The sequence below is a fragment of the Salvelinus namaycush genome, chromosome 12 (genome assembly GCF_016432855.1).
Source record: "Salvelinus namaycush isolate Seneca chromosome 12, SaNama_1.0, whole genome shotgun sequence".
Lineage (NCBI taxonomy): Eukaryota > Metazoa > Chordata > Actinopteri > Salmoniformes > Salmonidae > Salvelinus > Salvelinus namaycush.
The window spans coordinates 39,608,263-39,622,930 of record NC_052318.1 but is presented as its reverse complement, the minus strand read 5'-3'; the positions used below and the strand labels follow the sequence as shown (position 1 = coordinate 39,622,930).

The following is a 14,668-nucleotide window of genomic DNA, read 5'->3' as shown; positions in this document are numbered from 1 at the left end:
CTACAGTGTAATGACAATGTACTCTTTGACACTATTATATTCACATGAACACTGTTCAAGGCCACAGATTATTATCCAAGGCCACATTCTCACCTGTCACCTGGTGTCCTCTCCCCTATTGCTATGTGCATGTTTCCTCCTCACTTTCTACCCCCAGCTGGGAATTGTGAAATGTTGATTGAATAACACCCCCAGAAGCCTATGTTTGTGTGAAAAATGGGAATTGTGAAATATTACTTGAATAACACCCATGGTGCATAGGAGGACAATGCTCTATCTATGTACATGGAAGAAGTCTGAAAGTCCTGTGTTCAAACAAGGGCTACATACAATTTCCCATCCAATGTCTGAGTGTGTTTTCAGTCTCAACTCTGTTTTGTTTTTTGACCCAAAAGCTCAACTATCATCCTTCACAACTAGGCTGATATATCAACTGTGTTTACACAGCTATTGCATAGTTATTAGGCCTACACATGCTGTAGTTGGACACAACAGTGAATAAATTACAGGATACATTAAAGACCTTGTATTTTCTTTTATATGCCCATATTGTATTCTGTCTGTCCTTCTTCTCTCCACTCCTTTAATCTCCTCCATCCTGTCAACCCATCTTCCCTTTTCCTTGTTCTATTTTGAGCTAATTTCTGGTAAGAATATCTACTGTGAGAACCTAGACATTACCTTTGACACAAATTCAATTCAAGTTTTGTGAATATATCCTGAAAAACTATGGTAAGTGTGTGTGTGTTGGGGACAGGACGTTACAGAGCCTTCCTGGAGAGAGGGATGAGTGCTTACCCAGGTTGAGGGATCATAAACAACATACTGTTCAGAGCCAATGAAAGAAGGGGGGAGGGAGAGCAAGATGAAATGTGACCTTGGCATGCTGAGTGTGTGTGTGTGTGTGTTCCTCTAAAGTACTGACTGTTATGTATCTGTGAAATCGATTTAACCTGGTCAACCTTAGATACAGAAAATATACACACAGTCATTCTTACTTTCGTACAGTGTATTTTGCTGCACATTACCTCAGGTGGTTATGTTGAATTGCCACATTTTGTAATGACCAGCTGTCAACACCTATGTAGCACTCAGTCATTCTACTAATACATCATGCTGTGTATATAAGAGGTGAGTGTTATTTACATGTACCAATCACTCACTCATTCTTCTTTTTTTCAATATTATATACCGCTAAACCGCTCCAAGTGGGATCATTTTCTATGTTAGGCTTGTTTCTGGGGAAATCTGAAACTTTTTGCATCGACTATACACCACAATTTCTTTCTCATTCATCCCTTTTACTATACAGTATCTCTGTGTGTCAGTCTGTGTTGCTATGTTCATTGCGTGTGTTGGCCTATAAAAGCGTCTCTTCTACCAAAGATCACAGCCCTGGCAACAAAACATCCCAACACAGTCCAGCAACACAACTCCCAGAGCACAGTACAACCCTAGAGGCCAACCCTACAGCAGAAGAGTATGGTACTATTTCCCAGTAGACCAAAGCCACACCACCTCCTGAACACACAGGGCAACCTTCTGCAACAACACAGGCCTTCAACACAATCCCAGAGCACGGTGCAGTTTCCACTGCTCCACAGCCCAGCAGCACTGCACTACTTCCTCTACTGGGCGGGTGCCAGCGGCCCTTAGCCAATCACGATGTGGCTCTAATAAGATATGACTGACAGGAGGCCTCTTTATGCCAAGACCCAACAGGGTCAGGGAATTCAAGCTGGATAGACGTCCCTGTCTGAATGTTAAACACATTTTCCACAAAGCTAAAAGAAACTCTACCATTTATTAGCAATTCATGCATCTTTTCCGTCTTCTTTTCGTTTGAAGTCACTCCAACAGATAAATAGCAAAAAGCAAGTCAAATATTTCCATTACATTGAGTTGTGAACCTGTAATAGGTTGGTTTAGATCAGTCCAGTTTATTTCTCTTGTCATGGTCATGCAGAGGCAAACGCACGATTCCGCACTTTGATTTCATAACATATCTCCTACCAGGGGGTTTAAATTCTCTCGCAAGAACCAATTTATCCTTCATCTACTGCTGCTCCCCTAGTCCAGGAGTGTGTGTGTGTGTGTGTGTGTGTGTGTGTGTGTGTGTGTGTGTGTGTGTGTGTGTGATTCAACCAGTTAGAATGATTCAATCAGTCAGAATGAAAGAGTTGGTCAAGCCAATAAATAGATGTATTTAAGCACAAACAAGGAGTGTTTGAAACGAGGCAGGTAATACAGACGTGTTTTGCACCAGATTAATCAGGCAAATTAAGTCCATCTCTTTCAGCCCAATGTCTCCCATCTCCTTATACCTCATTATCTCTATCTCACTTGTTCAGCTCACCCTTTCACTCGCTGCTGTTAATCTATTCCAGAGGAAAGGCTACCATGGAAAACGCATAACAAGTGCACATACTTCTCCTCTTGCCAAGAGCGAAATAACACCAAGAAGGGAAAATGAGAGTGGGGGACAGACAGAAAGGGTGGGAGAGAGAGATATTGTTTATTCTAACTCAAAGTGAGATCTTTTGTTGTGGTGGGACCTGTCTTATATTAGACGTCTGAACTCCCTTCAAAGTCTGGAAAGACAGAGGGTGAGCCAAGACCAACTGCTTGTGCGCGTGTCTGAGACAGAGCGAGAGAGAAAGAGGGGAGGGGGGGGGGGCACACTGATATACTGAGCATGTTGATATACACTGAGTGTAGAAAACATTAGGAACACCTTAATATTGAGTTGCACCCCTTTTGCTCTCAGAACAGCCTCAATTCGTCGGGGCATGGACTCTACAAGGTGTTGAAAGCATTCCACAGGAATGCTGGCCCATGTTGACTCCAATTCTTCCCACAGTTGTGTCAAGCTGGCTGGAGGTCCTTTGGGTGTTGGACCATTCTTGATACATGGGAAACTGTTGACCGAGAAAAACCCAGCAGCGTTGCAGTTCTTGACACACTCAATCTGGTGTGCCTGGCACCTACTACCATACCCCGTTCAAAGGCACTTAAATATTTTGTCTTGCCCATTCACCCTCTGAATGGCACATATATACAATCCATGTCTCAATTGTCTCAATATTTAAAAATCATTTTTTAACCTGTCTCCTCCCCTTCATCTACACTGATTGAAGTGGATTTAACAGGTGACATCAATAAGGGATCATAGCTTTCACCTGGATTCACCTGGTCAGTGTATGTCATGGAAATGTTTTGTACACTCATTGTAGATTGATATTGAACATATGCAGCTACTGAGATGGACATCTTACAAGATACCGACACAAGCAAAACATAAAACTACTACAAGAAAGATACTACTCAGTCTGACATATATGCATCACGTACATTAGTCTGAGGTAACACAGTGGAAAACAATGGCATACACACTGTAACAGAAAAAAAAGAGTATTAATCTTTCTTTGCACCGTGGAGATGAAGCTTGTTTTAAATGGGTCCAGTTTTCCATTGTTTTTTTTTCTTCTGTATTTCAACATTTCAGAAATAACATTGTCTGGGGTGTGGCACCTCTACTGAATAGACAAAGAGACAGACATAGAGAGGGCGAGACAAGAGAAAAAAGTATAATTTGTTTGTCGAGACAAAAGGTTATCCAATCACTGTACAGGTGTCAGGTAAAGCATGACAGCCCAAATGAGAGAAGACAGAAAGTGTGTTGATGGTGCCAGGCTCAAAACTGTGAATAGGGTCAGCCCGACCCAAACCCAGCTAGGCCAAGCAGCCTCATATGGAACCTGTTAACAAGACCATGAGTCTCTCACAGCACTCTTACATTGCTGCACTTAGTTCATTGGTACATTTTGGCTAGTGGTGATGGAGGCTAGTGGTGATGGTGGCTAGTGGTGATGGTGGCTAGTGGTGATGGAGGCTAGTGGTGATGGTGGCTAGTGGTGATGGAAGCTAGTGGTGATGGTGGCTAGTGGTGATGGAGGCTAGTGGTGATGGTGGCTAGTGGTGATGGTGGCTAGTGGTGATGGTGGCTAGTGGTGATGGAGGCTAGTGGTGATGGTGGCTAGTGGTGATGGTGGCTAGTGGTGATGGTGGCTAGTGGTGATGGTGGCTAGTGGTGATGGAGGCTAGTGGTGATGGAGGCTAGTGGTGAAAAAGGCTGGTGGTAATGGAGGCCAGTGGTGATGGTGGCTAGTGGTGATGGACGCTAGTGGTGACAGTGGCTAGTGGTGATGGTGGCTAGTGGTGATGGACGCTAGTGGTGATGGTGGCTAGTGGTAATGGAGGCTGGTGGTGATGGTGGCTAGTGGTGATGGTGGCTAGTGGTGACGAAGGCTAGTGGTGATGGTGGCTAGTGGTAATGGTGGCTAGTGGTGATGGTGGCTAGTGGTGATGGAGGCTAGTGGTGATGGTGGCTAGTGGTGATAGAGGCTAGTGGTGATGGAGGCTAGTGGTGATAGAGGCTAGTGGTGATGGTGGCTAGTGGTGATGGAGGCTAGTGGTGATGGTGGCTAGTGGTGACGGTGGCTAATGGTGATTGAAGCTAGTGGAGATGGAGGCTAGTGGTGATGGTGGCTAGTGGTGATGGAGGCTGGTGGTGATGGTGGCTAGTGGTGATGGTGGCTAGTGGTGATGGAGGCTAGTGGTGATGGAGGCTAGCGGTGATAGAGGCTGGTGGTGATGGTGGCTAGTGGTGATGGTGGCCAGTGGTGATGGAACCTAGTGGTGGTGGTGGCTAGTAGTGGTGGTGGCTAGTGGTGATGGAGGCTAGTGGTGATGGAGGCTAGTGGTGATGGTGGCTAGTGGTGATTGTGGCTAGTGGAGATGGAGGCTAGTGGTGATGGTGGCTAGTGGTGATGAAGGCTAGTGGTGGTGGTGGCTAGTAGTGGTGGTGGCTAGATGTGGTGCTGGCTAGTGGTGGCTAGTGGTGATGGAGGCTAGTGGTGATGGAGGCTAGTGGTGATGAAGGCTAGTGGTGATGGAGGCTAGTGGTGATGAAGGCTAGTGGTGATGGAGGCTAGTGGTGATGAAGGCTAGCGGTGATAGAGGCTGGTGGTGATGGTGGCTAGTGGTGATGGTGGCCAGTGGTGATGGAACCTAGTGGTGATGGTGGCTAGTAGTGGTGGTGGCGGCTAGTGGTGATGGAGGCTAGTGGTGATGGTGGCTAGTGGTGATTGTGGCTAGTAGTGGGGTTGGCTAGTGGAGATGGAGGCTAGTGGTGATGGTGGCTAGTGGTGATGAAGGCTAGTGGTGGTGGTGGCTACTAGTGGTGGTGGCTAGTGGTGGTGTTGGCTAGTGGTGATGGAGGCTAGTGGTGAATGAGGCTAGTGGTGGTGAAGGCTAGTGGTGATGGAGGCTAGTGGTGATGAAGGCTAGTGGTGATGGAGGCTAGTGGTGATGGAGGCTAGTGGTGATGGAGGCTAATGGTGATGGAGGCTAGTGGTGATGGAGGCTAGTGGTGATGGAGGCTAGTGGTGAATGAGGCTAGTGGTGATGAAGGCTAGTGGTGATGGAGGCTAGTGGTGATGAAGGCTAGTGGTGATGGAGGCTAGTGGTGATGGAGGCTAGTGATGATGGAGGCTAGTGGTGATGAAGGCTAGTGGTGATGGAGGCTAGTGGTGATGAAGGCTAGTGGTGATGAAGGCTAGTGGTGATGAAGGCTAGTGGTGGCTAGTAGGCTCAATGCCACCAAGCCCTGTTAGTCATAATACTATGTTTCATCTGGGGGTGTCAGAAGAACATCTGATCCACATGAATCATCTCTACTGCATCCAAACTAACTAGCAAACACATGCCTGAGGCCTAACATATCAACAAAGTAAATGTTATTTGACAGCTAGGCCTACCCCAACGAACAGTAATTTGATGCCATATTGTAGCCTAGTTATTTCAAGGGCAGACTATATGCCTATACGGTAGGTAGCCTAGCCCTATGGGGCAAATGCTCATGTCTGACAACTTGAATGTGAGGTACCGCTTACCTAAAGTACTCTGCATAGGCTGCACTATTGCAGTAGAACAAGATGGTTTCTCCCATGGACCCAATAATCCTAAGATTCGTACCAAATGAGACCATGGCACTGGGTATTACAAGGATAATTGGAATGACACCTACAGACAATATGCAGTAGGCATAGGCCTATTTTAGTCTGTGTAATTACACTAATGGGACCACTTTGAACATTCTGGATCTGGCAGTGCATGACGCACTCACTCATTTCACACTCAAATGCACTGGAAAGAATGAAATGTGGAACATCAACTCTACTGACCCTGATTTGACCTCTACCTCAGGTGCCAGCTAAGGTAGTTCATCATCCTTAAAGTGAGAAAAGAAAACAGTGGATATCTCTGTGTGTGAGAGAGAGAGTGAGAGAGTGAGAGCGCGAGAGTGAGAGAGAGAGCGAGAGAGAGAGAGAGAGAGAGAGAGAGAGAGAGAGAGAGAGAGGAGGGGAGAGAGAGGAAGGGAGAGGGGGGGGGTAGTAGGGGTTAGTATGGTTGGCTGACCGTATGTCTGCGGTTCTGTGGTGGAGGGGAGTGAGGATCTCCCGGTGTTGTTAAACCCCTAAGAATTGTTCATTTTGGATTCTACTCTTTGCTTACATACCTTACGCACACCCACCCTCCCCCTCATTTCCAACTTTCTCATTCCCTTTCCTTTTCCATTATGTATTTCATAACCTTAACGGAACTTAAAACTAAATAACATGGCAGGACTATAGGCTACTACTGTGTCCCCCTCTCAAACAATGAGCAGTTCTTCAATGTACCCATCATGTTTGTGTAGTGCAAATGCAATGGTAGCCTACTCACTTGACACACAGACTAGACGTAATATAGTAAACGAAAATCCAGGATGATCAAATTTGTCGGGGGATGGGTGGATATATAATGCGAATGTCTAGCAACCCAAATGTTGCATGTTCAAATCTCATCATGGACAACTTTAGCATTTTAGCTAATTAACAACTTTGTAACTACTTACTACTTTTTTTTGTTGCTATTTTGGAACTACTTGGCATGTTAGCTAACCCTTCCCCTAACCTTTTAACCTAATCCTTCCCCAAATCCTAACCTTAACCATTTAGCCTAACTCCTAACCCTAACCTCTAGCCTAGCTAATGTTAGCAACCTAGCTAACATTAGTAACAACAAATTGGGATTCGTAACAAATAATATGTATTGCAAATTCGTAACATGTACGAATTGCAAATCAGAATATATCATACGAATTGTTGACTAATTTGTAACATATCATATGAATTGTAATTTGAAACTTCACAAATTAATACATACCATACCAAACGTAACATATCATACTAATTTGAGCGTCCCAGGTTTGTGTTTACTGTGTCACATTTACCAGGTTGCAGTATCTTTAGCTATGGTTAGGGTTTAGGGTTAAGGTTAGGAGTTAGGTGAAAGGGTTATGGTTAGGGTTAGTCACAAGGGTTAAGGTTAGGGTTAGCTAACATGCTAAGTAGTTGCAAAGTAGCTACAAATGTGTAGGTAATTGCAAAGTGGCTAGCTAAAATTGTAAAGTTGTCTGTGATGAGCTTCGAACACGCAGCCTTTGGGTTACTAGACTTTCGCGTTATAAACGCTCCTTTTGATTTTGCCCTAAGTAACCTTCTATTTTATATAACCATACCAAATTTAACATATTATACTATTTCCAGTTTCCCAGATTTACGTTCACTATGTTATGTCTAGTCTATGTGACCAGTCTGGATGTCTAAACCACTTTTCATTTTCCTCGGTGTCTGTTAACTCACTGGGTTCTCTGAAAGTCGCATTGCCATTGCTCGATTTACTAGGTATTGCTATGACTGACGTTTTCAGTAATCTGTTCCCCTTTCTACTCCGCCTTCGCCTCTGTCCTGCCAAGTGGTCTCGTCTCCCGCGGGACACACCTATATCATCACTGGGATTACACCGGCCGCGTGCCGCCTCCCCTTCCCCGCCACTACTCCTCTCATGCCCCGCTCTCACTCCCCGAATAGACTTTCCGTGACACTAGGAATTGCTGTTTTTCTGAACGACTATACGTGACAAATTAACATAGATTCTCGGACAAAGAAAAGTGATATACAGAAGAAAGAAAAGAAGACAATGGGAACTAATGGACAATGGCAATACAAGTTCAACTGAGTTCTGCGTGTAAAATAAGCCTATTTTACAATTTTCTCATAGAAGCATTGTAGGCATAGCTGTAGAAACATACTAAGTAAAAAAAAAAAAGGAGGCAAACCTGCGAAAAATCATATTTTGCCAAACACCTGTCATGATTTCAGAGAATTGACCAAACTGGACATACCCAGCGCGCATTCGCTCAAGTTTTGGCTACATGATACAATTTTTGCAGAGCAAACCCATTCCCCTCCGCCAGCATTCTAACCGATGTGCTCGGCATGCTCTGCTGATGCCCGCAGGAATTATCGCAGGAGTTGTTGCCGTCCCCCAAACCCTTCTCCAACGAACGGATTACAGACAGTACCAGCTAGAGATCGTCGGTAACGGTGCCTGACTTTTGCTGGCCGGGTAGCTGCGCGGGACGAGAGATGAGTTCCCTCCTCTCTACACTAGTCATGTTGTAAGTTAAATGTGCAGTAACCCTTGATGCGCAACCTAAGGTTTTCTGGAGAGAAATGAATGGAGGTATTGTGTGTGTGTGTGTGTGTGTGTGTGTGTGTGTGTCAGCGCGCATGTTTCTCTTCATGCATGCTCTGACCATCAGTCCAGCACAGCAGGTGTGGTGTTTCGTACACCGTCATGTTCTCCTTTACCCATTGTAATAATGAAAAACTATTTTCTGAACAGCTAACTGTGAAATAGAAATGCCATCTGTTTTTCCAATACCAAGTGGTGGTGGAATCTTGTATTTTTTTTATCTGTACAATTCCTCTGAGGCTGTTCCACATGGTAGCATATTGCTGTAGCATTATTCTCCTCTGGCCACTCAACCATGTCCCATGACCCAGACACCTCTTTTCATTCTCCCCAGACTGAAAGACCAGACATTTGTCACTGACAGAAGGTCTGCTAACGGGTTATGAATGAATGAGTGGATGTACAGTATGACTGTGCCTTATTGGTGTCTTTGATGGATGTCTGTGTTTAACAGGATCATGTGATTCACGAAGGGGATTATCAGCAATTAGCTCTTCCCCAAATTAGGGCATCCATCCACTTTAACCAAACCTATAGCAATTCTGTCAGACTCGTTAACGAATCTTACATTTACAATGACAAATTTACAATTTTCCCACTTTAAAGTGTCCCTGTCACCCCCATTATGCACTTGTATCTCTCAAACGTACTCTCCACTTGGTCAGATCTTTACAGAGGTTTCATCTGAGGTAACACAGAAGTAGAACAAAAGTAGAATTGGAGCCCAGACATCTGTGTGTGCTTTGGGCCAGCTGTAGGCTGCGTTCCAGGCATCCCTACATCTGGACAGCACAGGGGGTATGGGGTACCCTAATGAGCACAAGGCCAGGGGGTACAGGAAGATATGAAAGAACACTCTCTTACTGCTAACGTGTCTGCTAACGTTTCTCCTGCTCTTCCCCCTCTTTATTTAAGATGGAGGTCAGCCTTATTTGTGTGCCGTAATCTATGTATCTATGCATGTGCTGAGTGTGCTGTACTTATACAGGGAGGGATAAGAGATTGAAGTGCTTAGATAGATGGCTGGATGGATTAGTGAATATTGATATCCTGTTAGCTCATCATAGATATGAGCTGAGCTCAGCAGCTGTCCCTAGAGAGAGACAGCATGGCCACTGTCTGTTGCCGTGATGGTTTTATCTAGAAATAACATTTTTTGGAGGCATAGGGACTGGTTTAAAATTGGTGGTGGAGACAGAAAAGAGGCAGGTGTGGCAGATAGACTGCTTTTGTATTATTTTGGGATGCAAAAATACCACATGTAATCTCAATGCAGATCCATTCTCCCCTTCTCTCAGATCTGTCCAGGCTTTACTGGTGGTCTGCAGCCCCCTGCAGGTAAATGTGTGAATATCCATTATGTTTTCTAATATTCCATTCTGAATAAAGTCTCTCATTCTAACCACATGCCTGTCTGTTTTGTGGTGGCACAGGTCTTAGCGGATGACCATGTTAATTTCAGCGTATACGTGGAGAATCAGACACGGGGTCGAGACGCCATGAGTCGCCGGCAGCACAGAGTGTACCAGCTGTACAGCAGGACAAGTGGCAAACACGTGCAGGTGATGGGGAGGAGAATCAGTGCCAAGGGAGACGATGGGGATAAATATGGTAAGATATAGTACTACTACTTCCTACAATATACAGAACACTCCAATACAAATCAGAATCAACAAGCAATCATTTCCTCTATGTTATCACACCTACAGTACATGGCCCTCAAAATCATGAAGTAGCAACCGGCCAGACGAGCCTATGACACACTGAGAGAAATAGAAAGATGGAGCAGCGGTTTCTGTGTGGTAGACTCAGTCCCGATATCGATAAGGTCATCGATTTCCCATTTACCCCGCTATGTTGCTTTGCTGTAGGGGGATGGAGGGGGGTTTGGGTAGTGAGAGGGAGACTAATGTTATTGATTTGGTTTGACCTCTGTATTGTGGCTACATCTATGAACTAATTGCATGTAACAATCCCCCCCCTCAATTTCTATGCCCTTTCCCACATGACAAAATACTACAGTTTACTATATAATACTACAGTACTTTATGTATAATTCTGTAGTAAGCTGTACTATACTGTAGAATCCTATACTCCACACTGTAGTATCCCTCGATCATGTGTAGTACTTACTATGTAATTTCGTAGTATACTGTAGAATACTATATTTCACACTGTAATATCCCTCAATCACATATAGTACTTACTATATAATGTTGTAGTATACTGTAGAATGCTATACTACACACTGCAGTAGCCCTCAATTATGTAGTGCTTACTATATAATTCTGTAGTATAATGTAAAATACTATAGTACACACTGAAGTGTCCCTCAATCATGTGTGGGTCATTCCACAAAAAGGGTGCCTTTTCATGGAAGTAGAAATTGTGCACTAATATTTCATTTTAAAAAGCCTGTTATATTAAATGAAGTGCACTTTAATATAGACCAAATAGAGAATCAAGTACATCTTTAATATGAATAAAGGCTTTCTAAAGTGCCAAAATTCAGTATTTTGACACGTCCCCTCGTCAACCCTGTGTCACTTCTAGGACGATTTCAACCGACTTAATCCCCAAAATGTATCTACGTTTCACCATCATTGCAAAGGCCTAGTTATTTTTCTGCTTTGACAAAGTCATTTATGAATATTATTATTTATATTCATGATATTAGTGATGGTTTTACATCTGTCCCTCATGTTAAGGCCAACCCTGTTATGCAAACAATTTACCCCTTTAAAATAATGGACCATTCCACCAAGTTAAATTATTCACAGCAGGTGACATCATTTGGGTCTTCTGAACAGCATGGTGGAAAAGGAAGGAAGTCTTCTCTCTCTTTTTGGTCTATTTATAATTGTTTTATCATCTTTGACTGAGGTGGTCGAGCTTAACACATCAACCCTGTAAACTCAATTCATGTTAGGAAAACTTGAATTTGATTTAACTTTCATCATGCTCTTCACCACATGGGGAGTAATGGCCAATCTTCACCTAAAACCTCAACCCTGTTATCGTCAACCCTGTTAGAGGCCCAATGGTAACTTTATCAGGTTTATATTATATGTGAATTCATTTGTACAAGGGATACTAGATCAATGAGAAAATGTTAGATTAATCTCAAAGATGAGATTAATAAATAATAGTTAGGCAGTTACATAAGTGTCTGTAACAGGGTTGACAGTGTGGTTCAAGTGCAGATAAAATGCTCTTAGTTCATAGGATTTTAATGCCTGAGATGGGAAAAAGTGTTTTTCCGTAGGCTAAACATAAAATATATTTTAAAGTTAATTTCTTAAAAGTTTGCATGTATCCAAAAGACACCCATTTCGTGGAACGACCCGTGTAATACTTAGTATAGAATTGTGTAGTATACTGTAGAATACTATAGTAAATACTGCAGTATTATCCCCCCAAAAAACTGTGTAGTAAATACTACAGTAATGTCCGCAAAAACACTACAGTGTCTGCAAAAATACTGCAGTTTTTTAGCAATAGTACTGCAGTTTTTTAACAATAGTACTACAGTATTTAATTTGCATATGCCCCACCCATTCCCCTCCCACATATTCTAATTTGTGCCACTCACAAGTGAGACACCTACATGCCAAGTATATACCATATATTGTGTTCCCTACAGGTTATAGAAAAGAGCAGAAGCTTTGAACTATCCATTCATACTCCAGTCTTACCTACAGTGTAAGACTATTTTAGTATTTATCCAGCAAGTTTCCTCAAGGAGAAAGCCCCCACTTCTGTGTCAAAGACAACACAACAAACACACTATAATGTGCATACTACAGTAAATACTACAGTAATGTCTACAAAAACACTACAGTGAATACTACATTAAAGTCCACAAAAACACTTCAGTGAATACTACAGTACATAAATATAGTAATACTACAGTATTTATACCATACTATAGCATTTTGTCATGTGGGCTCTTACAATCTGTATTTTTGTGCCTCTGTCTCTTTCCAAGCCCAGCTTGTTGTGGAGGCTGATACTTTTGGAAGTCAGGTGAGAATCCGTGGTAAAGAGACCAACTTCTACCTGTGCATGAACCGTCGAGGAAAGCTTGTGGGGAAGGTGAGACAAACACGATTCTTATTCTGACTCTTGCTACACGTTCCTTTTAATGTATACATTTAAACAACCTGGAGTTATTCACTTTGCATCTCATATTGACACTACCAGTGCTTGACTTGGGCAGGAGCTTGCTGGAGCGGAGTACCGGCACCTCAACATGTCTTCTGCTTGAGCTCCTGTTCCTTTTATAGAATATTAGCTCAAAAGTATTGTTGAACCCCTGCACCTAAATATAGTTTTGGCAGCCAAAATGAGTACCGGCACCTATTTCAGTCCAAGTCAGACACTGGAAATTATCATATATGTGTGTGTATTCCAGAAGGCTAGTAATCGCAGTGCAGACTGTGTCTTCGTTGAGATGGTGCTGGAGAACCACTATACAGCTCTGATGTCAGCACGCTATACGGGCTGGTACGTGGGCTTCACCAAGAGGGGGCGCCCCAGGAGAGGCCCTCAGACACTGCCCAACCAGCAGGACGTTCACTTCATGAAGCGCCTGCCCCCCGGGGAGCAGCCCGACCTGCTGCCCTTCCGCTTCACCACGGTCAGCAAGAGAAGCAAGAAAGTGAGAGGGACCCGACCCACAGCCACTACAGCACCTACATAGTCAATGCCACACAACATACTCAAATGACTCGACAACTGTCCTTCCCTGTGTGAATTGAATGTAAGGAGTTTGCTGGGCTGAACCCAGGTAAAGACCTAACTAAGTGGTGCATAGTACAGTATGTGCATCAAAAGACTTGGCGCTAAACAATCTGACCACATCAGGGAAGATGTTGTCCTTGCCCTTTTCCTCCCCATTCCAGAGACAGTGTTGTCTCAAAGACTGTTGAATTACAATGTACAGTGCCAACCATTCTAGTTAGGCCACAGAAGACAGCTATACTCAGTGTTTGTTTCCAAAGGCACTAAAGTTGAGCTACCAAAGACGACTGAACCATAGCGTTCAATACCAAATATTCGTGTTTTCAACATCCCAAAGACAACTGGGCAACTGTTCAGTACCTAACACCCAAACCACCAAAGGCGACTGTAACGTGTACCCAACACAGAGGGACAGTCAAGGTTTCTCAATGCATTATTTGTATGTTTGTCTTCATATGACTTAGGAGCTACTGTTCCTGCCTATTCACTCAATACAGAAAGCTGCTGTAACATAGTAAGTACACTATCTTCAGTCTGTCTCATATGGAAATATTTATGGAGAATTGTTGAAACTATATGCATTTTATTACCATTGTTATTATTACAATTATTTATTTAACTTGATGGTATGATAGCTGTTTTAGACCAATGGTATTGCCAAATAGAATACAAACATATGGTCCTAAATGTTACCGGTTTGCTATATTGTGTGATACTCATCAATATGCTAATCCACAAATGTTTTTCTCTAAAAGAAATGTAAATACTCCATGTTTGTGGACCATACAGGAAAAGACTCATAACCTAACCTTGACATTGTAGGCACCATGCTCTGGGTCATTGATGTTCCATAAAAAAAAAGTACAAGTGCCATCTAGTGGTCACTGGAAATGGGAGCAACTGCACAGAACAGAATATGTGCCAAACCACAGTCCACTGATTTATCCCTTGGAAAACGAGCTGAGCCTAATGACCTTCTCGATGGAATGTAGCTGCCAATACTTAGAATCCATTCTGATCAGGTTAATACACGAGTTGAAAACTGAATGGGAAAATGAGCTAAAAACAAGCAGGGAATACCTACACGAACATATCTGAATGTGTTCTAGATGTATCTAGTTGTGAGCAGTGCAGCCCTTTCATAACTGGATGAAGGCCTCAACAGCCACACTCATAACCATGTCATTTCCTGCAGCTGGGATGTCTTTCCCAGGCAGGCAGCATGCACAGCTCAGACATGTGGGCACTGCAGTACTGAGGGCAGGGCAGGAGGTAGTTTCTC

The 14,668-nt window shown here is 43.4% G+C and overlaps 1 protein-coding gene across 1 annotated transcript; it reads left to right on the top strand.

Annotated features, from left to right (window-relative positions):
- Window positions 1–8,534: 8,534 nt before the first annotated feature.
- LOC120057528 (fibroblast growth factor 18-like) lies at window positions 8,535–13,345 on the top strand. The gene is made up of 5 exons (XM_039006122.1): window positions 8,535–8,566; window positions 9,942–9,981; window positions 10,077–10,254; window positions 12,632–12,738; window positions 13,058–13,345. Exons 1-5 carry the CDS (start codon window positions 8,535–8,537, stop codon window positions 13,343–13,345), a joined length of 645 nt encoding a protein of 214 aa, XP_038862050.1.
- Window positions 13,346–14,668: the final 1,323 nt, after the last annotated feature.